Source organism: Carcharhinus amblyrhynchos, chromosome 11, assembly GCF_965287045.1.
Source record: "Carcharhinus amblyrhynchos chromosome 11, sCarAmb.v2.hapA, whole genome shotgun sequence".
NCBI lineage: Eukaryota > Metazoa > Chordata > Chondrichthyes > Carcharhiniformes > Carcharhinidae > Carcharhinus > Carcharhinus amblyrhynchos.
This window is the reverse complement of record NC_137334.1, coordinates 2844451-2866905: the sequence shown is the minus strand read 5'-3', so window position 1 is coordinate 2866905 and position 22455 is coordinate 2844451. Positions and strand designations below refer to the sequence as shown.

Sequence of the window (22455 nt, the reverse complement as noted above, 5' to 3'; positions counted from 1 at the left end):
AATGTAAATGGGTATAGTATGATAATAATGTTTTTTCTTTTCATTCACAGGTTTTAAGTCGGTCCACCTCGTGTCCAACGAGGGGCATACACGCGATGGGTCGTACTGGGGCTGCTCTTGGTTGTTCGAGATTGGCCTAGTGCTTCATGTCGTTAGTGTGTGCCTAAACTGGACAAGATACTGGGCAAGACGACAGCTCAGTGACTATCGCTGATTGCTGTGCAGACACATGGATTTGGGCCGGTGTCTGTGGGAGTTTGCGCATTCTCCCCGTGCTTGCGTGGGTTTTCTCCGGGTGCTCTGGTTTCCTCCCACACCCCAAAGATGTGCTGTTAGGCTGATTGGCAGGAATAAATTGTCCCTAAATCAGTTTCCCTCAATCTGGATGGCCATAAAAATTAGACAGGGGTCGTGGGTAGAGAGGTGGACAGGTGGTGTTGAGATGGCGACACGGGCTCGTTGGGCCGAAGGGCCTGTTTCCTGGGCTGATTTTTGTTCTTTGTTCTTTGTATTTGCTTTTGAGATCTAAATTTTTCTTTAAAAATTAATGTCAAGTGAGCTCAAACTTTCCAAACCTATTTTGAAATATTTTAATGTACAATTTTATAAAGCTGCATGCAGTCATCAATTTGGTACTTAAACTTGTCGTATCTGTGTATGTCTAATGCAGCCCATACAGAGTCCAAAAATTCCACCTCACTAGAGGATGAATAATAGGCTCTGGTAAGCTGCATACAGAATGTATTTAATACACATTCTAATCTTTTCAGCCTTGGTTAGTCTTCCTCAGCTGCTGTTTAAAAGACAGGAGCACTGCTAACCTTGTATTCCTTTTTTAATTATTTCACTGGAAGTGATAATCACTGACTGGGCCGGCACTCGATGCCCATTCCCACTTGCACTTGGGAGTTGATAGCCAGCTGTCCTTGAATTGCTGCTGTCCATGTGTAGATGCACCCTCAGTACTTTAAGGGAGGGAGTTCCTGAATTTTGATACAGTTACAGTAATGGAATGACATTACAGGGACTTGGAGGTGGTGTTCCCATGTATCATCTGCCCTTATCCTTGTTGTCAAGGCATGAGTTTGGAAGATGCCATCTAAAGACCCTTAGTGTGTTGTTGCAGCGCATCTTTTAGATGTTGTGTCACTACAACACTGACTTGTGGGTGTTCATGTACAAATCATTGAAAGTGACAGGGTGGGTTGAGAGAGCGTTTAACAAAGCTTTATCACATGGGACATTTATACAAAATTAAAGAAGTTATGATAAAATTGTTCAAAATACTGGTTTGGGTGAACTGGAGTATTCATCCATTTCTGTACACCACAGCATAGGAAGGATATGACGCTTGTGTCTGTGTCCCATGATCTTGATTTCCCCAACAGTCGAAGCATCTTCTCAACCTTTCATAAGAAAAATCATAAAGGCCTCTATCAGGTTAAACCCAAGATTTTGCTGGATAAAGATGTTCCTGCCTGTTCAGTATTTCCTGACGAGCACGACCTTTCAGCTCATTTTTTTTTGCATCCTCTATGGCTCTTCTATATCTTTGTTTTAAAATGGAGACCAGAATTATGCACAATATTTAAAGTCAGCCAAATCAACATTTTCTCTTTCCTTTGGGAAATTGGCTCAGTCTTTTTTAACATGCTTATTGAAATTTATTTGCCAATTACATACCTTGTGTTAGTTCATTAATATTGTCTTGTGTTGTTCCGCAATCTTCCGTAGTGATAATTAAGCCCCCAGTTTCATGTATTAGGCATGCAAGTATGTTGAGTGGTGGTCATGTTTAGGTAGTTGGCTTAACTTTTGCTCTGCTTTGTGATGGGGTGTTGAATCCTTCCTGCTGTTCTTTCTCCATCCCCTCACCTGTTGAGCTGATTGATAGGTATTTCTTTTAACTCCAGAATACTTATTACATAATCTGATTAAATTAATAAAAATTAGACTAACCATTTAGTGCATGTGTTTGTATTCTCCCCACTGAAGCATTTACTTCTTTCAATGTAGTTTCAAGAACATCAATGGAATGGTATGTTATTCCAAAGAAGTAATAGTGTCAGTGAAGATTCCGGCTCTAATTTGTAAGTAATCAATGAAATTATGATACTGTTTAAAAGAAAGTCAAATGATCTGCCAATTACATTTTTAAAGAAGTTTAAAGAAAAAGATCAATAATAATTGACACTGCATGAATTTATGGCTCTTAAGCTCAGGTGAGATGTTAACTTGTGCAATTCAACTATAGGGGAGTTAAATTAGAAAATAGTAATAACTGATGGAAGTAGTTCAGGTATACCATTCCTATTGTATGAGAATACTGAAGTCAAGATTGCTTCTTGTGAAATGAGTTACTTTTTTTTAGTTTTAACTGACCCTCACTGATTTCTTTATCTCCTTCTCCTACACCAGCTTAAGAAGATAAGCATCAAACTGTGCAAGTTTTGGCTGCTTTCTTGATTGGTTCTGGGTATTTTTCCTCTTGGTAAAGCACCTAGCTGAGGTCAGCAAATCCCCTGATGTACTGTCATCAACAGTAGATAGCTTTTATGCTAATCTGAATGAAAATTCAGTTAAAATCATCTGATTTCACACCCTTTCCCATTATGAAAAGTGGTCTTTCATTAGACAAATCCATCCTGATAGGTGGTTGGGGAAGACCAAGTATAGTGTAAAAGAATTAAGTTGTGTTCTTCCTTGGGTGAAAAGCAAATGCAAAAGAAAATAAAATGCGTTCAGTTGATAAATTGACCAGCTGGATGCCTGTTTTGATTACAGAAACACAAGGTTACCATCAGGAGTCCCACCTAAGTTTAAAATTGAAGAAAGGTATCAAGCCAGCAACATCCAGGATGACACGATTGATTCCTTGAAACAAGCTTTAGCAACTTCAGTAGAGGATTCTACACCTTCAACTGGTGCACCTACATGTCAAGCCTTTACTGCAAATTTCCATGAAAATGTTTCAAGCAATGACCCAGACATCGGAGAGCAAACTGAGGTTGGACGTTCTAGTCAAGGCAAGTACAATTTAAATGTCTTTTTTCTATCTAAATACTCCTGCTGACATTCACTTACCACACCTGTTGTCTATGTACATTCTAAGCAATACTAGCACCAAACTAGAACTTGAGTAAATGCAGTTCTGGAAGAATTAAATGAGAGTAATTTATCCACATAATCCTTGCTTATTGCTGAGTTTTTAAGGGTGGGGGTGGGGGGCTGGTGGTGAGAGCCTTCTGTTTTGGCCTTGCCTTGATTCTTCTTCAGAGTCCCTGACTCAGTTGAGAAACTCAGTAGGTTGAGAGTATATTCTGAATCCATCTCCTTTATTGTGTCTTTGGAAAGCTACTCTCTTATAGCTCTCTGGACCAAAACAGCCACCATATTTTCCTTTGAAATTATTTTTGGGAGCTCTGAATGAATTCAGGCACGTCAGAGGAAGTTTGTTGTTCTGTCCCTTAAGCTGGAGTGAGGACACTATATCCCCAAGAAAATATTATACAATCCCAATAATTCTTCACTGCATTGGTGGGGAAATTATTGAAGCTTCTTAAGTATGACATGTAACAGTGTGAGAATCATATTTTTATATGATTGAGATTGATCAGACTTGTGAGGCTTTATATTTTGCATCCATTCACTGCAATGCAATGCATTTGTTGAACTTAATTGAGGATAGAGCTGGTGAAGGAATCTGACAACTGAAACCTTTCAAGATATATCTTTGAATCAAAGGTGTGAGTTTATATAACAGCAAGCCAAAGATAGTTGAGAATTTCTGTAACACTAAGGATAATTGCAGTTTTGTATTTTGTATTAAAGCAGTTTCAAATGTACTAAAATTCATAGTCCTGAACGATTGTCCAAGCCAATAGTTATGTCACATCCCATATGAATGAAATACCTCCTCCTGCCTCCAGAGTCCTCAATAATCTATCCCTGCCCTCCTCCTCTTTCACATCTATGCGGTGGGTGTTTACAACAATGTTACACATGTACCTTTCCTGACCATTTCCATTATATCCATGTTATCAGACTGCTTGTCAAGCGTCCAGTCTTGGATCAACTGTAAGTACTAAAGCATTAAGTAATTAAACATCGGAGTGAAGCTATTGTCTTTAGCTCTTCACCACAAACTCTGTATCCTTTCCACAAATTCCATCTGCCTCCCTTCCAGCTGTCCTCAATCCCAAACTAAACTTCTGATATTATGTTTTTTCCATTATAAATACCAGTTATTTCCATTTCTGTAATTATTGTCCTTGACCCCATACTTAAGCCCGCCTGCTCCTGTGACCTTCAAACATGCCTTCTGACTTTCAGGCTTAGCTATTCTAATATTCTTCTGTCAAGTTGCCCCTCTGCCACATTCAGTAAATTTCATTTCATGCAATACTCAGCTGACTATAAACTATCCTACAGCAAGGCTGAATTGCCTACGACCCTTGTTCTTGCAAGGATATAATGGAACTGGCTCCTGCTTTCCCTGTCTCCACTGTGCTGTCAATTTTTACACTCTCATCTAGATCATGACCTAGCTAATCTATCCAGCTGTGTAGTCTTACCTGAGCTTGAATCCTGATTCTAACCAATAGGCCATCCCTCTTTCATTCTACCATTGGCAACTGTGACTTCAGTTGCTTATAGCCTATGCTCTGGAATTCTCTGTCCAGCTTATTCTCTCTCTGCTTTTAAAACCCTGCTTAAAACTCAATAGTTTGACCAATGTGTTGGTCAGGCCTCCTGATACAGAATATAGGGCTAATGGAAGGACTCTTGGTAGTGTCGACAAGCAGAGAGATCACGGTGTACATGTGCATAGATCCCTGAAAGTTGACACCCAGGTTGATAAGGTTGTTAAGAAGGTGTGCGGTGTGTTAGCTTTTATTGGTAGAGGAATTGCATTTCGGAGCCACGAGATCATGTTGCAACTGTACAGAACTCTGGTGCGGCCGCACTTGGAGTATTGCGTATAGTTCTGGTCACCGCATTATAAGAAAGATGTGGAAGCATTGGAAAGGGTGCAGAGGACGTTTACCAGGATGTTGCCTGGTGTGGTGGGAAGGTCTTATGAGGAAAGGCTGAGGGACTTGAGGTTGTTTTCGTTAGAAGAAGGTTAAGAGGTGACCTAATTGAGGCACACAAGATGATTAGAGGACCAGATAGGGTGGACAGTGAGAGCCTTTTTCCTCGGATGGTGATGGCTAACACGAGGGGACATAGCTTTAAATTGTGGGGTGATAATTATAGGACAGATGTCAGAGGTAGGTTCTTTACTCAGAGGGTCGTAAGGGCGTGGAATGCCCTGCCTGCAGCAGTTGTGGACTCACCAACTTTAAGGGTGTTCAAATGGTCAGTGGATAGGCATATGGATAACATTGGAATAGTTTAGGTTAGAGGGTCATTAGATTGGTTCCACTGGTTGGCGCAACATCGAGGGCCGAAGGGCCTGTACTGCGCTGTAATGTTCTATGTTCCATGATCTCTCTTTCTTTAGCTGATGGCCATTAATTTCTGATTCCAACTCTTGTGAGGCACTTTGCAGCATTTTCTACATTATAAAGGTGCAAGTTATTGTTGAAATGAAAATTGCATTTATTTAGTACCGTATGACCTTGGGATTGTTTTTGCTGTTGTAATGTAGAAAATGCAGTTGTTAATTTTCATGTGACCAGCTCCCACAAACAAGCAGCATTGTGGTGATGATTAGGTCATCCGTTTTTAGTGACATTAATTGAAAGATTTTGGCCAGGACTGGGGATAACTCCACTGTTCCTCATCAAAATAGTACCAAAGGATCTTGTATGCCCGCTGAACGAGGATTTATATGCTCTCTTGACCTCTCATCCAAATATCAGTACTGCACTCGATGTCAGTTTGGATTGTTTTTGTAGGCTGAAATCATGAAGGTGGGACTTGAACTCACAACTTTCTGACTCATAGAAACATAGAACATTACAGCGCAGTACAGGCCCTTCGGCCCTCGATGTTGCGCCAACCAATGGAATGAATCTAATGACCCCCTAACCTAAACTATTCCAATGTTACCCATATGCCTATCCAATGACCATTTGAATGCCCTTAAAGTTGGTGAGTCCACAACTGCTGCAGGCAGGGCATTCCATGCCCTTACTACCCTCTGAGTGAAGAACCTACCTCTGACATACGTCCTATAATTACCACCCCTCAATTTAAAGCTATGTCCCCTCGTGTTAGCCATCACCATCCGAGGAAAAAGGCTCTCACTATCCACCCTGTCTCACCCTCTGATCATCTTGTATACCTCAATTAGGTCACCTCTTAACCTTCTTCTCTCTAATGAAAACAACCTCAAGTCCTTCAGCCTTTCCTCATAAGACCTTCCCACCATACCAGGCAAAATCCTGGTAAACCTGCTCTGCACCCTTTCCAATGCTTCCACATCTTTCTTATAATGTGGCAACCAGATCTGTACACAATACTCCAAGTGCGGCCACACCAGAGTTTTGTACAGTTGCAACATGATCTCACGGCTCCGAAATGCAATTCCTCTACCAATAAAAGCTAACACACCACACGCCTTCTTAACAACCTTATCTACCTGGGTACTCAGTTGAGCCAACTGAGAGACAGCTGACAAAATTAGGTATTTTCTTTACCGAACAGAGCTGGCAAGAGACCCACTTTGCTTCTAATGGGCCCAAAGGGAGGCAATCGAGCAATGAAGCTACCAGAGAGCTTTCCCAGTGCTGGTGTCCTGAATCTTTGGAAGTCCCCCTTGCTGAACAGTGCTGAAGAATTCAAACCAGCACCTCATTTACTCAGTAGTGCCACAAAGGAGGCAGTGGCTGCTATGGGTACTGTGCTCCAAGATTGTAATGGGACACAGGACAGAGGTAAGAGATAGTGGGAGGGGTCTCTAAAGGGAGTATGGAGGTGGTCAGCAGCAAGGCTTGGCTCTCAGTGGGCCCTCCTGATCTTTCTGATGCCAAGTCCTTTAGTCAGGCACTGTGTGACTTTTAAATGAAGGACCTTCACCACCCCAGGAGACCACAACCAACGTGCATAGGTTTGCTTAGAGTAATGTGACAGGCCCAGCTGGCACTGGTTTTATACCAGCAGAGGCATTGTTCCCGCGTGCCACCAGCCACCATTCTACCTGATTAAGTGCCCTCCTGGCTTCCTAGTTCTCCAAATGGGAGAATATAAAATCCCACCTTTGTTCTGCTGTTCAGTATGCAATTAGGTAAAAAATGTTTCTTCTTTCCCTTTTTAAAAAGAAGTACTTGGTTTTATTTATTTCAGATCGTGTTTCAAAGCATACCTGCTTTCCTCAGAATTCTAGAACATCTGCTGGGAATAGCGTTCGTATTCCACAAATATCATTCACTGAACGAATGCCTGACACTCGGTTGAGTGAAACTATATTTGCAAGCCAAAATATTACCTTAAGGAAGAAAGATTCATGCTCTCGAAGTTCTAAAGTGCCTATGGAATTAATGGAGAAGAACAGTACTTGCTTGCCAAGAGAGTCTTGTTCAAGAAATTCTAAAATCAGTGACACCTCTGACTATAACGGGACAAGTTTGGTTGGGTCACAAGTTAGAATTACTCCTGTGCACTGTACTTCACAATGTTCTGATTTTAAAAAGGGCAGCACTGATCTATTCACTCAAGAGCAGAAACCTGAAATGACTATCTTTGATGGAGAAATGGATCTAACATCCAGTGAAGCAGTAGAAATTGTTACTGTTGCAACTAAATCTACAAAATGCAGAATGAAAAAGGCTGAAGGAAATAAGATGGAAACTGAAACATTTTCAAAGAATGTGGAAACACTGCGAAAAGTTAAACGAGCAAAGAAAAATAATTCCAACAGTGCGAAAAGAAATTGCAATATTGACTCTCGGGTGTGTGAAAAGAAAGAAAAAAAATGTTCTGATGAATTTTCTGTCTTTGACCAAGACTTTATAAATAATGAAGAACCCAATATAAGTATTCCAAACAATGGACCAAATGATTGGCTTGCTCAAGAAGTAAATATTCCAGACAATCAGGAGGAGTATAGCCAGGTTGTAAGTGCTTCAAAAGAAAATGCTTGGAATATGAAGGAAACAGATGAGAAAAAAAATTGCAGAGTTCGTAAGAGCGTTAAAGACAGCACATCTAATTTATTTGTACCAGAAGCTAGTGGAGATTATCATGAAATGGAGTTAAACGAACATCTAAAAAATGTGGAAGAGAGCAATGGAATTTCAAATACTTTGCAAGAACAGCTTTGTAATGTAAAAGAAAATGTTGGCCAAGGGACATTTATTGTGTCGAAGTCCCACAATGTTAAAGAAAATACATCTAATCCAATTATACAGACAAGGGCAGAACATGATATGGAGATGGCCAAACAGCCAGATATAGAAAATTATGGAACTATAAATAACAAGAACACTAGCCGACGGACATTTGTGGTGACAAAGGAGCACAAGAACATTAAAGATAGTTTGCCTATATCAATTGGGCAGAAGAAACTTAGAAAGTACAACAATATTAAAGAAAGTACATCTAATCCAGTTATACAGAAAGGGGCAGAACATGATGTGGAGATGGCTGAACATTCAGATATAGAAGATTATGGAAATATAAATAACAAGAACACTAGCCGACGGACTTTTGTGGTGACAAGAGAGCACGAAAGCATTAAGGAGAACTCGCCTAAATCAATTGGACAGGAGAAACTTAGAAAGCAGAATGTAATATTAACAGGTAAATATCCAGATCGTTCAGAAGAGGGTTCCAGGACTTGTAGTGCTCCAGAAGAAAATATTGGTATTAAAGGCAAAGCTAACCGAAGAGCAGAAAAGCTCAAGACTATTACAGATAACTCATTGAAGTTGGTGGGACAAAAAAAACTTAGAGAGCAGAGTGCAGTGGCCACAAATGAGTATTCAGATAGTTTAGAAGACATTTTCAGGACTTGTAATGCTTCAGAAGAAAACACTGGTAATAAAGGTAAGGTTAGCCAAAGGAGATCTGTATTCTCTGAACAACACAAGACTGTTAAAGAATGTCCACCAAATTCAGTAATATCGCAGAAAAGGAAAGAAGAACATGAAATGGAGCGTTTAGGTAACCTAGAAGTTGGTAATGCAACTAATGAAGATAACCAAAAGATGATTGCAGTGCCTACAAGACACAAAAAATCATCCAAGTGGGAAAAATGCAGACAGCTGCAAGAAATGGTAATAGGCAATAAATTTTGTCTGGGTAATCTTGAAGAAGGCAATAAAAATTCTCATACTGTACAAAAGGATCTTAGCATAGAAAAGTGCAAGGCTGACAGAAGAACATTTGTGGTATCAAAACATAGGAGTACTAAAGAAAGTTTGTCTAAGCTAACTAAAGAGGAGAAAGATAAAGAACAGTATGTGATAACTGAACATTGTCCCAGTACAGAAGGGAGCAGTGGAACCTCTGACCCACCACAAGATTATATAAAGGAAATAGCTGACCAAAGGACATTTGTGGCAAATAAAATACCAATGAATGTTGAAAGTTCATGTAATCTAACTGTGGAAAATGAAGATAAAGAGCAGTACCTAATCATCCCGGGTGTAAATCAGCATTTGAATTGTGTAGAGAAGGAGAACAATAAAAGTTGCAACCAAATTGCATGTGTTTCTCCAGAAAACAATAGCAATATAAAGAAGAGATTGGATAGAACAATTATTGTGCACAAAAATATTGAAAAAAGCCCAACGCAATCAATTCTACCAGTGAAAAAAGCATTGCAGTGTAAAGTCAAGAAAGAGCAAATAGAGTGTGAACAGAACACTCACAAAATTGATTGGCTGGCTATTTCAGAAATGGAATGCAAAGTTGATGGAAAATACTGCATAAGTGGCTCCAGTGAAACTGTCTTGCAGCTACCAAGAGAAGACAATATTGCAGTGGATCTTTCAAGTGCACAGTGTTCAAAAGTTCAAGGTATGCCTTTATCTTTGGTCAAGCAATTAGCTGATATTCACTTGCATAGTATGTATTAATGGTACTTCACAATGACTGACTGACTTCTGTAGGTGAATCTATCAATAATGAGTTGGCACTCTTTCTTTGGAAAACTGATCCAAGAAGATAAGATTTTGATGCTTGAAATTATGAAGAGGTTGAATAAGATGGATGTGAAGTAGTGTTTCCTCTTAAATATATTATGACCATTAAATGGTCAAATGAATTACTGAGAGTTTCCTTTACACGATGGTGAACATAATGTGCTTGCAAGCTGCATGGAGTGATTGGAGCAGAATAACATTGAGGCTTGGTGTACACAAGAAAATGGAGGAAAATGGGAGGTGGGGGAGATAGTGAGAAGAGGTAGTAGAGTTGTAGGGCTTTGACACTGAAATAACTATTCATCCATCAAAGCTTGTGGGACCTTTTTGGGGAACTTTCCCAGGTCTTCATCCACTCAGTTGCCCAAGTGCAGTGAAATTCATGAGAATTATGCCTTTAAAGGGATCTGCACAAAGGTAAGTGCCCTCTGGAAAAAAAAATACTAGACACGGCTTCTAACAAATGTCTCCTCTGAAAGATGACATCTATAACAATGCATCATTCCCATTGAACAGTACAGTGTACTGGTGCCATACTTAGATTGATGCGACTTTTCTGATCAGCAACAAAGGCACACTGCTTGCTGTTTATTCTTAAAACGAGCCACAGACTTTTCATGAACTTTCTTGTGACAGCTTAAGAGTGCCGATTCAATATATTTGTCATTCAGCACAATTCCCAATTCAGGGAATCTTGGCACATTTGTGAATAGGATAGAAAAGTGATGTCAACAATCAGATTGAAGAATTCTCAGAGCAGCACGCAATCTAAATTGGAAATCAAATAGTTAACTGTTAACATAATTCAACTCTGTGCTCTGGAAAATATGACAATGTTGAGGTTGTTTCCTCTAGAGCAGAGACGCTGGGAGAACATGATCAAGGTGTACAAAATTATGAGGGACATAGAAGTAGATAGGAAGGACCTCTTCCGCTTGGTAGAGGGTCAATAACCAGGGGCATTGATTTAAAGTAAGAGCAGGAGATTGAGGGGATTTGAGGAAAAGGTTTTTCACTGTAGGGCACTGGGAATCTCTGTCTGAAAGGATGGTAAAGGCAGGAACTTTCACAATATTTAGATGAACCTTTGAAATGCCATAATATACAAGGCCACAGACCAAATGCTGGAAAATGGGATTAGAATCGATAGGTTCTTGATGGCCAACACCATTTTTGACGCTGTAAAGCTCTATAACTTGACAATAGAACAATCCTCTGCAAACGTAGTCAGTGCTGAAACTGTGGGAAAATATTTATCAGTTAAAATTAATTCGATAGTGCAAGCAGAAAGTAAGGTTCAGAGGAATGGTATATTCTCTCGAAATACAATTTGGTTTTGGTGAATGCTTGGTTTAGCCATGTATTTAGACAGTCAGACAAGGGCCACAGAACAACAAAAAACAAATTAAGAATTCAAGTGGACCACACAAGAAAGAATCCGTAAAATGCAGTTTTAAAAGAGAAAGTTACTTGATACAGTTGACACAGTCATTGTTTACAGAGATAATCATTAATACAGGGGGACAAGAGAAAATTGTTCACTGTATTGGCTAACCTGGGGGCCAGGAGAAGTCGGGCAATTGGCATTTTACTGGGAATAAGATCACTGGTAGAAGCCTTATGGACAGAGTGAGCTCGGAATGAAATGGGATAGGAGAGAAACTAGGGAAATATGCAGGTTCAGGGCTGAGGTGAGCAACAGCATTATAGGAAGTTTGGCAAGTGTGCTGTTGAGGCAGCGAGCAAGCACAGCAGAGGCAGCTGATTTTTATCATCTCAGTCTTAGTGACAAAGAAATCCACAAACTGCTTCTTCCAAGGGTAATCTCACGAACCTAAGGCATGGTGCCAAGAACTGTCCTAGAGATGAATGCTAGCATTTCTTTGTTTTATTGTTATTTAAATTTCATATCTTTCATTTTAATGATATTTGTACCTGGAACCCCCAGACACATTGAACTTCCACTGTTTCGAGCTTTTCACCATTTATAGTGTATCCTCTTCTATCCCTCTTCAATCCAAAGTAGATAATCTTACTTTTGTCTTCATGGGACAAAATTGCAATAAATAGATTTCAATCACTATACCAAAACGGCTTTTTCAAACTTTGAGTATTTTTAAGCCGAGTTGGATAGATTTTCGGTAAGCAAAAGCAAGGGAGCAGTAGGTTATCGGGTTGGGCAGGATGCATTTTGAAGTTACTGTCCAATCAGCCATGATCTTATTAAATGGAGCAGGCCCCACAGGCTGAATAATCTACTCCTGCTCTGTTAGTATGTTTATTTTAAAAAGGTACCTATAAATTTTAAAACTTTTGTACTTGGAAAAAGTACATTTTTCTGAGAATTCTGCTGTAGTTATGAGGACCAAAATAGATCTCCTCCAGATTTTCCATTAGTCATTTCACTCATTTTTATTCATAGCTCTGGGATATCCAAGCCCAATTGGGGCAGATTTATTTCAGTTAACACTTTAGACTGTAGTTAACATTAACTCTGGTTTCAAGATGTATACTCATGTCGTAGCAGATCTTGTCTGTGTTTTCCCACGATATCTGTTTGCAGTATTGAACAATTTTCAGAACTGTGAAACAAGCTCAGTTCAATAGAAAAGACTAGATTCTAACTTCTCCACCTCTGAGAAACATTGTCAGATAGAGTGGTACCTGGAGCATTGAACAAAATTCAGAAGTTCCACACAGTAATTCATAAGAACATAGGAACATAAGAAATAGGAGCAGGAGTAGGCCATCTAGCCCTTCGAGCCTGCCCCGCCATTCAATAAGATCATGGCTGATCTGAAGTGGATCAGTTCCACTCTCCCGCTCTCTCCTCATAACCCTTAATGCCCTTGTCTGTCAAAAACCTATCTACCCGTGACTTAAATATATCTAGCGAGGTAGCCTCCACCACTTCAACGGGCAGAGAATTCCAGAGATTCACCACCTTTTGAGTGAAGAAGTTCCTCCTCAACTCCGATCTAAACTGCCCCCCCCCCCCGAGGCTGTGCCCTCAGGTCCTGCTATCCTTTCTAAGCGGGAAGAATCTCTCCACCTCTCTAATAATTCATGTATGTGGGGGTTAGATTGATTGGCCATGATTGCCCCTTAATGTCAGGGCGATTAGAAGGGTAAATATGTGGGGTTACAGGGATAGGGCCTGATTGAGATTGTTGTCAGTACAGGTTCGATGGGCCAAATGGCGGCCTCCTGCACTGTAAATTTGACATAGCAGGAATGTTATTCGAGAAATTTGATTGAACAAAGAACAACACAGCATGGGAAACAGGCCCTTCGGCCCAACAAGCCCGCGCCGCCGTCCCACTGTCTCAGTGACCTATTCATGATCTTAGTCTACGCCTAATGTGCGAGGATCAGGGAGGTCCAATATAGGGACAATTTGTTACCCAATCAATCAGCCTAAAAGCACATCTTTGGGATGTGGGAGGAAACCGGAGTACCTGGAGGAAACCCACGCAACCACAGGGAGAACGTGCAAACTCCCACAGACACAGGCCCAAATCCATGTGTCCGCACAGCAACAGAGATAGTCTCTGAGCTGTCATGTTGCCCTCAAGATGGTCCAGTTTAAGCACACTAACGACATGAAGCAATAGGCAACTCCCGAAGCAACGTCCAAGAGCAGCCCACTACAACCTGCCGCATGCATGCCCCTTGCTGGACTTAAATGCCTGTGGAGACAAAAAATTCATTATTAAACAGGCAAAGACTGTAACATCCCTGAGGCAAAAACGTAATCCCAAGCCTACAATGTTTAGTAAGGCCTGCTATATCCCCCTATATGTAGCCCGCTCATGTGGCTGTCTAAGTTACTCTTAAACAACCCTAGCGTGCCTGCTTCCACCACCTTACTTGGCAGTGCATTCCACACCCCCACTACCCTTTGCGTGAAAAACTGCCCTCTAATATTTGTCTTATACCTAGCCCCCCTCACCCTAAGCCCGTGACCCCTCGTTCTATCCATTTCTAATAGCGGAAAAAGCTTACCACCATTTACTCTATCTATCCCCTTCATAATCTTATACACCTCTATTAGATCCCCCCTCAGCCGACGTCTCTCAAGGGAAAACAGCCCAAGTTCGTTCAATCTTTCCTCGTAAGACAGCCCTTCCATACCAGGCAGCATCCTGGTAAATCTCCTCTGCACTCTCTCCAGGATCTCTACATCCTTCCGGTAGTACGGCGACCAGAACTGGACGCAGTACTCCAAGGATAGGAAGAACTGACAAACTTCATGATCTTATTTCCGGGAAGAAAGACTGCAACCAAATTTCCGATATTTTTTGTTTTCAGACTTCACACTTTGATGTTTCTTTCTCATCTCTTACTTTGGCATTGATGTATATAAACTAAAGTTGCCTTAAGTTTTTTTCAACAGAACTGTCTGACTCATACCAGTTTGAGGATTTGAGGATCATACTCTTGTCAATTCATTTATTTTTCAATCACAAAGTGAGATTTTCTTTCCCATTTCTTTCAGAGAGAAAAGGATGTGAAGTCCTGAAAGATGTGACAAATGTAACTCCCAGCAAACTCGCACATCAGTCACACCACTGTCTACGTGGTAAACGGCAAACTACTGCAGTATTAAATTACAAAGAACCACCACTCCACAGGTATCTGATTGAATTTTGTTGATTACTTTGGCTATTTCAAAAGTCAAATTCTTTCAAATAGCAAATTCAGATTAAGAATAATGTTTCACCTCTCATCCTTTTACATTAAGATTTCAACTCTAGTTGAATAAAAGTGCATTACATGTAAACGAAAAGTTATCTTTTCCTTCTACATATATGTCATGCGGCCAAATAGTCCACCCAGTGGCACAGCGGTTAGCATTGCTACCTCACCGTCAGGGACCTGAGCTCACTTCAGCCTTGAGTGACTGCCTGGGCAGGATTTTATGGCCTCGCTTGAATGAGACTGGTAATTCCTGCACAAGATTAACGGACATTTCTGTTGACTGCCCCACACCTGCTCCAATTCTGTGGCAGGCAGGGCAGTAGAATTCCGGCATGTGTGTGGACGCGGTGGCACAGTGGTTAGCACTGCTGCTTCACAGCTCCTGGGTCCCAGGTTTGATTCCCGGCTCAGGTCCCTGTCTGTGTGGAGTTTGCATGTTCTCCCTGTGTCTGCGTGGGTTTCCTCCAGGTGCTCCGGTTTCCTCCCACAGTCCAAAGATGTGCAGGTTAGGTTGATTGGCCATGCTAAATTGCCCCTTAGTGTCCAGGGATGCATAGGTTAGAGGGATTAGTGGGTATAATATGTAGGGATATGGGGGTAGAGCCTGGGTGGGATTGTGTTCGGTGCAGACTCAATGAGCCAAAGGGCCTCTTTCTGCACTGTAGGGTTCTATGATTCTATGACTGTGGGTTTACTCCCACAGTCCAAAGATTTGTTGGTTAGATGGATTGGCTGTACTAAATTGCCTCTTAGTCTCCAAAGGTGTGAAGGTTAGATTGATCAGGCATGGTAAATGCATGGGTTTACAGGGATAGGGCAGAGGGGAGGGCCTCGGTGGGATGCTGTTTTGGAGAGTCGGTTCAGACTCAGTGGGCCGAATAGCCTCTCTGCAGTGAATGTTCCCATAGCCTCATTCCAGACCTCTCTGTTGCTGAAAGTTTATTTCTACCTACTGTATTTCATCCTTCCACGATTTTAAGCAGCTCCACAAAATCACCCTGTTTTACATAATCTTTACATTTCCTAATACATCCTAGTAAATCTTTGAACTCTTTCTTTTCTCCGCCCCATTCAAACAGTGAGGCTCAAAACAGCACAGAAAGGTTTAACTGATTTTAACTACAGTTCATATACATTTGTAATTACATCTGCAATTTATATTCCATGCCTCATAGTATAAAACCCAGCTTCGTTTGGGCTTTTAATTATGGCCTTTTCTCCTTGAGATGTTCCTTGTATATTTTGAACCCCAAATCTTTTACTGTTCCATGTCATGCAGCTTTCTCTCTTCAAAGTCCGCACTTTTTAAAACAAAATATAGTTGCATTTTACTTCAGAAACATTGGCTGAAAACCTTTGATCTTGTTCACGGTTGGGATTTTCCAGTGTTGCTGAAAGTAAGTAATCTCTCAACAGCAGGTTAAAGTCCAACAGGTTTATTTGGTAGCGTGAGCTTTTGGAGCGTTGCCCCTTCATCAGGTGAGTGAAGAGTTCAGTTCACAAACAGGACACATACACAAAATTAAATTACAAGATAATGGTTGGAATGCAAGTCTTTACAGGTGATCAAGTCTTAAAGGCACAGACAATGTGAGTGGAGAGAGGGCCAAGCACAAGTTAAAGAGATGTGCATTGTCTCCATCCAGGACAGTTAGTGAGATTTTGCAAGCCCAGGCAAGTCAGGGGGATTACAGGTAGTGTGTTATGAACCCAAGATCTTGGTGAGGCTGTCCTCGTGTGCGGAACTTGGCTACCAGTTTCTGCTCAACGATTCTGCATTGTGTGTTATGAAGGCCACCGAGAATGCTTACCCGAAAATCAGAGGCTGAGCGCCCGTGACTGCTGAGATGTTCCCCAACTGGAAGGGAACACTCCTGCTTGATGATTGTCGGGCGGTGTTCATTCCATCCGTTGTCGTAGCATGGTCTCCCCAGTGTACCATGCCTCGGGACATCCTTTCCTGTAACATATCAAGTAGCCAACGTCAGCTGGGTCGCAAGGGTACGTACTGTGCAACTGGTGGATGGTGTTCTCACGTGAGAACATGGCATCCGTGTCGATGATCCGGCATGTTTTGCAGAGGTTGCTGTGGCAGGGTTGTGTGGTGTCATGGTCACTGTTCTTCTGAAGGCTGGGTAGTTTGCTGCGAACAATGGTCTGTTTGAGGTTGTGTGGTTGTTTGAAGGCAAGAAGTGAGGGTGTGGGGATGGGCTTGGCGAGATGCTCGTCTTCATCAATGACATGTTGAAGGCTCCGGAGAAGATGTCGTAGCTTGACATGAACCCAAGATCCCGGTTGAGGCCGTCCTTGTGTGGGGAACTAGGCTATTAATTTCTGCTCAGCGATTCTGTGTTATCGTGTGCCTTGGAGAACGCTTACCTGAAGATCGGAGGCTGAATGCTCTTGACTGCTGAAGTGTTCCCCAACAGGAAGGGAACACCCTATCTGGTGATTGTCGAGCGGTGTCTATTCATCCGTTGTCGTAGCGTCTGAGCAGAAACTGATAACCAAGTTCCACACATATGAGGATGGCCCCAATTGGGATCTTGGGTTCATGTTATACTATCTGTAACCCCCACAACTTGTCTGGGCTTGTAAAATCTCACTAATTCCTGGCTGGAGACAATTCACATCTCTTTAACCTGTGCTTAACCCTTCCTCCACTCACGTTGTCTGCACCTGTAAAGGCTTGATTACCTTTACAACTTGCATTCCAATCATTATCTTGTAATTGAGCTTGTGTCTATATGTGCCCTGTTTCTGAACTGAACTCTTCACTCACCTGATGAAGGGGCAATGCTCCACAAGCTCGTGTTACCAAATAAACCTGTTGGACCTTAAACTGGTGTTGTGAGACTACTTACTGCGTCTACCTCAGTCCAACACCAGCAATTCTACATCACAGTGTTTTGGCTGGAACACCATATTCTCTGTTCTCACTTGCAGCGGGGCAGACACAGACGAGATCAGAGAATCCAGCCCATTACATTTCATGCATCAAAATTAGTATTGTATGAAAACATAGGCACTGTTATGGAATCAACCTTCCACAATTCTGTAATTATTTTTATAGAGAAAAAGACAATATTGTATGTAGATTTTGCACATTGTCATCATCTAACGTGGTGTTAGTTGGCAAGATCATTGAAATAAAAATGATGGGATGGGAGAAACATTTGGATTAAATATATTGGATTGGGTTATTATAATAAAAATATCTTTTGATCATGTACTATTGAAATAGTTTTCAATTTCTTGCATAACTGGGCATTTACAATTAGGAATTTTATAAGTCAGGATAAATATTTTTCAACTAGTGATTAACTTTTTAAAGAGAAGTGGACAGATGTTTGAGAAGGAAGAAATAAATAAAAATATGTGGGGAGTGCCAGCTTCCATGGAGAAAAATATTCTCTCAATTCATGAGCAAAATGACTTCTCTGCAAAATTCTTTGCGGAATGTTATTTTACAAGATCATGGAATGCATTTAGCAATATTGAATACATGTTTTAGAAGCAAGGATGATGAAATTAAAAAGTGATTAGCTTCAACTCTAGATCTTCTGTGTTAAGTCCAGTGACGTTTAGCCAGTTATTGCAGGAGGAAAAAGTGTTTTGAATTGAAACAAGTGCAGCCAATTGGAAGAAGTTCCTAGAAACAGTCAATATTTATACAATCAGATAAACTGCATTGAATAGAGATTATTTTTTGTCCTTTTTATAAGCAAAAATTCCTTCCCTCCCCAGCATAATTTCTGGGAAAATTTAAGTGTGTGTGCATTAATGATTATTCAATATAGAAAGCACATTTATCTACCATGAAATGGAACAGAGTGCCTGCCTTCCAAATAATGCAATGCCAAATTAATAAAATCTGCTTCATAAAATGTATAAATGCTGGAAGGCTTATCTCCTGGAATCTATTAGTATATCTCTCTTTTCAATTCTCATGGAAACAATACATGTGAACTTGCCAAGATCAAAATGGAAGGGACCTCTTCAACATTTGAAAATGTACAGGTAGTATTTGTCTGGGTTCCTCATGAATCCACAATCCTATAAACAAGTTCTGTTTCTATAGACTCTTTAACATAGAAAGCCTTTTTTGAGATAAGGGAGGGACAAAAATAAAGGAAAGGATGCTGAGTCATGATGGGCAGGGAGAGAGAGGGTGGAGTTGGAAGAAGTGGCAAAATCTTGTGTTCCAGAGGCAAAAATCCAAGCTCCACTCCAGAGACATGGATACATATTATACACATATGCTCCAGTGCAGTAGAAAGAAGGCTGCTGTGTTGTAGGTGCTGTTTTTTTGAATTGACCTGAAGCCCTACATGAGGCACTACTCTAAGAAAAGCATGAAATGCACTAAGTGCAAGTTTTTTCTCTTTGGTTTGACGAATGATTTCTTGAAGGTTATATGAAGTAGATGTCTCTAAGGAGGTCAGTTTGGAAAATAGGACTAAGGTGGAAGAAGGATCTGTTACAGGTCACAAAGCGGCAGTGTATGAAATTTGAAGAGTAATTTAACTGTGACAGAGTTTGTGCAGTCGTTTCTCAAGTGTTTTGAGCTTCAAACTGTGGGTTACATTAAGGCACAGTGACATCTATATATGTACGAATGTAGCAATTGTTTGTGTACAGCAAATCCCTACAAACAGCAATGAGAAGAATGACTAGTTGTATTTGTGCTTGTTAAGGAAAGGCAAAATGCTGTTGTATTATATTTCCCAATTCTGTTGCTGAATCAGAGAGGAGGTCAAAAATGTTCAGTTTAGTCTCGTGCTGTGACCACTAACAGTAGAAATGTATAATAGCATTATGTCATCCCTTCTGGGGTAGGCAATATTTAGATCCGCTTGATTTTTAGATATAGCTGTCTTCGCCCAATCAGTACAAATTCATTTTAATATTAGGTGGTTCAGCATTTTACCTTTTGATTATAGTGAATTAGATTTCATTGTTTTTTCTCAATGGATAAATGATTTGTAATTCGTTTTAACTTTTAAATTCAGGAGTTTTGCAGGATATCTTTTTCAAGAAATATTTTATATGCATAGGCACCCTTTTTGATGCAAAAATAACTCATGACAGTAAGGTACTAATGTGTAAAACTCATTTTTTCTTTTGCAGAAAACTGCGTCGAGGGGATGAGTTCACAGACTCGAGGTTTCTGCGTTCACCTGTATTTAAAAGTGGAAAGAAAATAAAGAAAAGATGCAGCGTTCAAAACAAAAAAGCACGTGGGGAAAAGGCTTTAGTTGACTTTATTTCATAATTTCAATTTCCAACCAAAATTTCAGAAAAGCAGCACTTTATTCCTGTATTTTTATAATTTCTCTGAAATTGTCATGTGTACCATAGATGATGATGATGTTATTGCTCATATAGATTATATAACTTTGGCACAGTAGAACTTTCCAGTTATTTCAAGGAAGTAACCTAAAACTGTGATTCTGTGTCCAAGTTAAAATCTTAGAAGTGCATCATGGGTTTGATATCTGAATGACAATAGAATAAATTAAATTGCTGTTTTCATGGTGGAAGTACCATAAAATATATAATTACAGTATAATGTTCATGGACACTTAAATCTGTTCAGAAAGTATCAACTTGATCAGAATAATTGGTGATTTCATGGAGCATCTGAGGAGCACAACATGCCCATTGGTTGCCTATTTGTTCAGAGTCGGGGGTGTGTGCCTGGTCTACTTTGAAGGCCAGCATTATGAACGTTAGGACTACAGGCTACAAATTTGCATGTTAGGGCAGGAACCTCTCAGTTCTGATAACATAAGCTGCAATAGCAGGCAGCCTCTTGACATTAGAAAAGTCTTTGGTCCAGTGGGAGGGGTGTGTGATTGAAAACCTGAAGGAGCATGCCTGCTAAGTACTTCCACATCCTCAGTAAAAGTTACCACCTAGGCTGCTTCAGTTGTATCACTAGATGGAACTGGGCATATGCTCTAGCCAGTATTATTCCTTATAGCATTTCCAGGACCTGGTTTGGCATTAAGATCCTGATTTCCATCTTAACAAGGTTTACTGCCCAGCTCTGGCTGCCTAGCAATGGACCCAGAGAATCTTATGGCAGCCACAGTGACCATCCTAGTCAGTTTTTCATTTGTACTATTGTGACTTTCTGATGAGCAAGGTGTCTGAAAAACACCTCATTACTTGTTTAATTAATAAAACTTTTGGAACAGGAGGAACCACACGGCTAAAAGTTGCTGCAATGCCTTCACAATTCTGCCACTTAAAATTGTCATACCAGATATGCAAATTTGTTCTTCACTTAAGAAATTTTCACTTTACATATTTATACATATTTTACTTAAAATTGTTAATTGATCTTAGTTGATATAACAACTATTCATTGCAGTGATTTTTTTTAAAGTATATATTTTCGTGCTTTTCTGCTTTGTGAATAGTTGAAACTGAATAAACTCTTATGCCTGTATCACTCTGTGATAATACATTGAATCACCACTACAATATATAGTTCAGAAGATTTGTTTCACACCAGTAATGTACAAGTTCACCCAATGATTTTTTTGAATTACAAGTTATTGATGTAATTGAAATTTTTAATTGTCTTAATTTGATTATAATGCTTTTAAAATTACACATTTCATACATCACTAAATTTGCCATTCCCATTGTGTATTTTCCATAATATATTTTTTCATGCAGTGACTAGACTGAGTGCAATAATTCATAAAGAAACTTATGAGTTCTGATTGCAAATTGCATCTAGAAATTTAGAATTTATCAGCTTTCAAAAATGGCAACTCATTTGATTTTCATTCATGTAGACATAATAGCTTAAAAATTTCAATCATTGCTTTGCGCTATTATTGGAACACCTGTAAGACACCCTAGACCACCTTTTCAAAAAAAACTCACTGCACTTTGCACATGCATCAGGTAAGTAAGTGTTGTAAAATTAAAATATTTGTTGGTGCATTGCAAGAGCTTTCTTTTCAAATTAAGCTAATTTGTAGGCATATTCATTGAAGAGGAAAGGTACTCGTACAGAATCCATATTTAAAATAAAAGCTACATTTGTTTCCAACTTCCAATTATAAGTGAATTAAATTAGGAAGAGTAAGAGAGACTGGTTGCGTGGCAGTCTATCAAATTTTCACATTCTCTCATCAATTTTAAATCAAGTATTTATCTCCAAAAAAAATCAGATTATAAAAATGCAGTGGGGATAATTTGTACATCAGAACAGTGCAATTCCACATAATATCAAATGATTAATTAACATTCTGAAAGTGCCAGAAGAAATTTGCTGATAGAGGGCACATTATTGAACATGCATTCCATTGGAATTGTTATTGACCATCCATGTGTTTTTTTTGTAATTATACCGATGGCTTTAAGTAACATATATGATCATAGCTGGTTGATCCGAAAGTTTTACAAGTGTTAGAGAAAATAAAAATTAAGAATTCTTCCATTTTCAGCAAAACTGGAATATCTAGTTTAAAAATATTTGGAGGATTTAAACATTGAAATTTATCCTCAATGAAGCAAAGAACTACATTCATGCCCTTCCATTTTTAAATCCTCATTTAAGTACATATTAAGTCTAAAAAAACATTTTTCAGTACAAAGGTTAGGGGATTGATAAAATTCATGTCAAGTCAAGATATCT

General features: G+C 39.9%; 1 protein-coding gene across 1 annotated transcript in view; it reads left to right on the top strand.

Moving 5' to 3' along the window:
- LOC145349827 (uncharacterized) overlaps positions 1-22392 on the top strand; it is a 40388-nt gene extending 17996 nt beyond the window's left edge. The window contains exons 5-9 of the mRNA XM_080198397.1: positions 2017-2090; positions 2785-3026; positions 7294-9969; positions 14593-14728; positions 19926-22392. Coding sequence (XP_080054523.1) covers positions 2017-2090; positions 2785-3026; positions 7294-9969; positions 14593-14728; positions 19926-20070 — 3273 coding nt within the window. The 3' untranslated portion in view covers positions 20071-22392. The remainder of the gene's footprint in view (positions 1-2016; positions 2091-2784; positions 3027-7293; positions 9970-14592; positions 14729-19925) is intronic.
- The last annotated feature ends 63 nt before the right edge of the window (positions 22393-22455 follow it).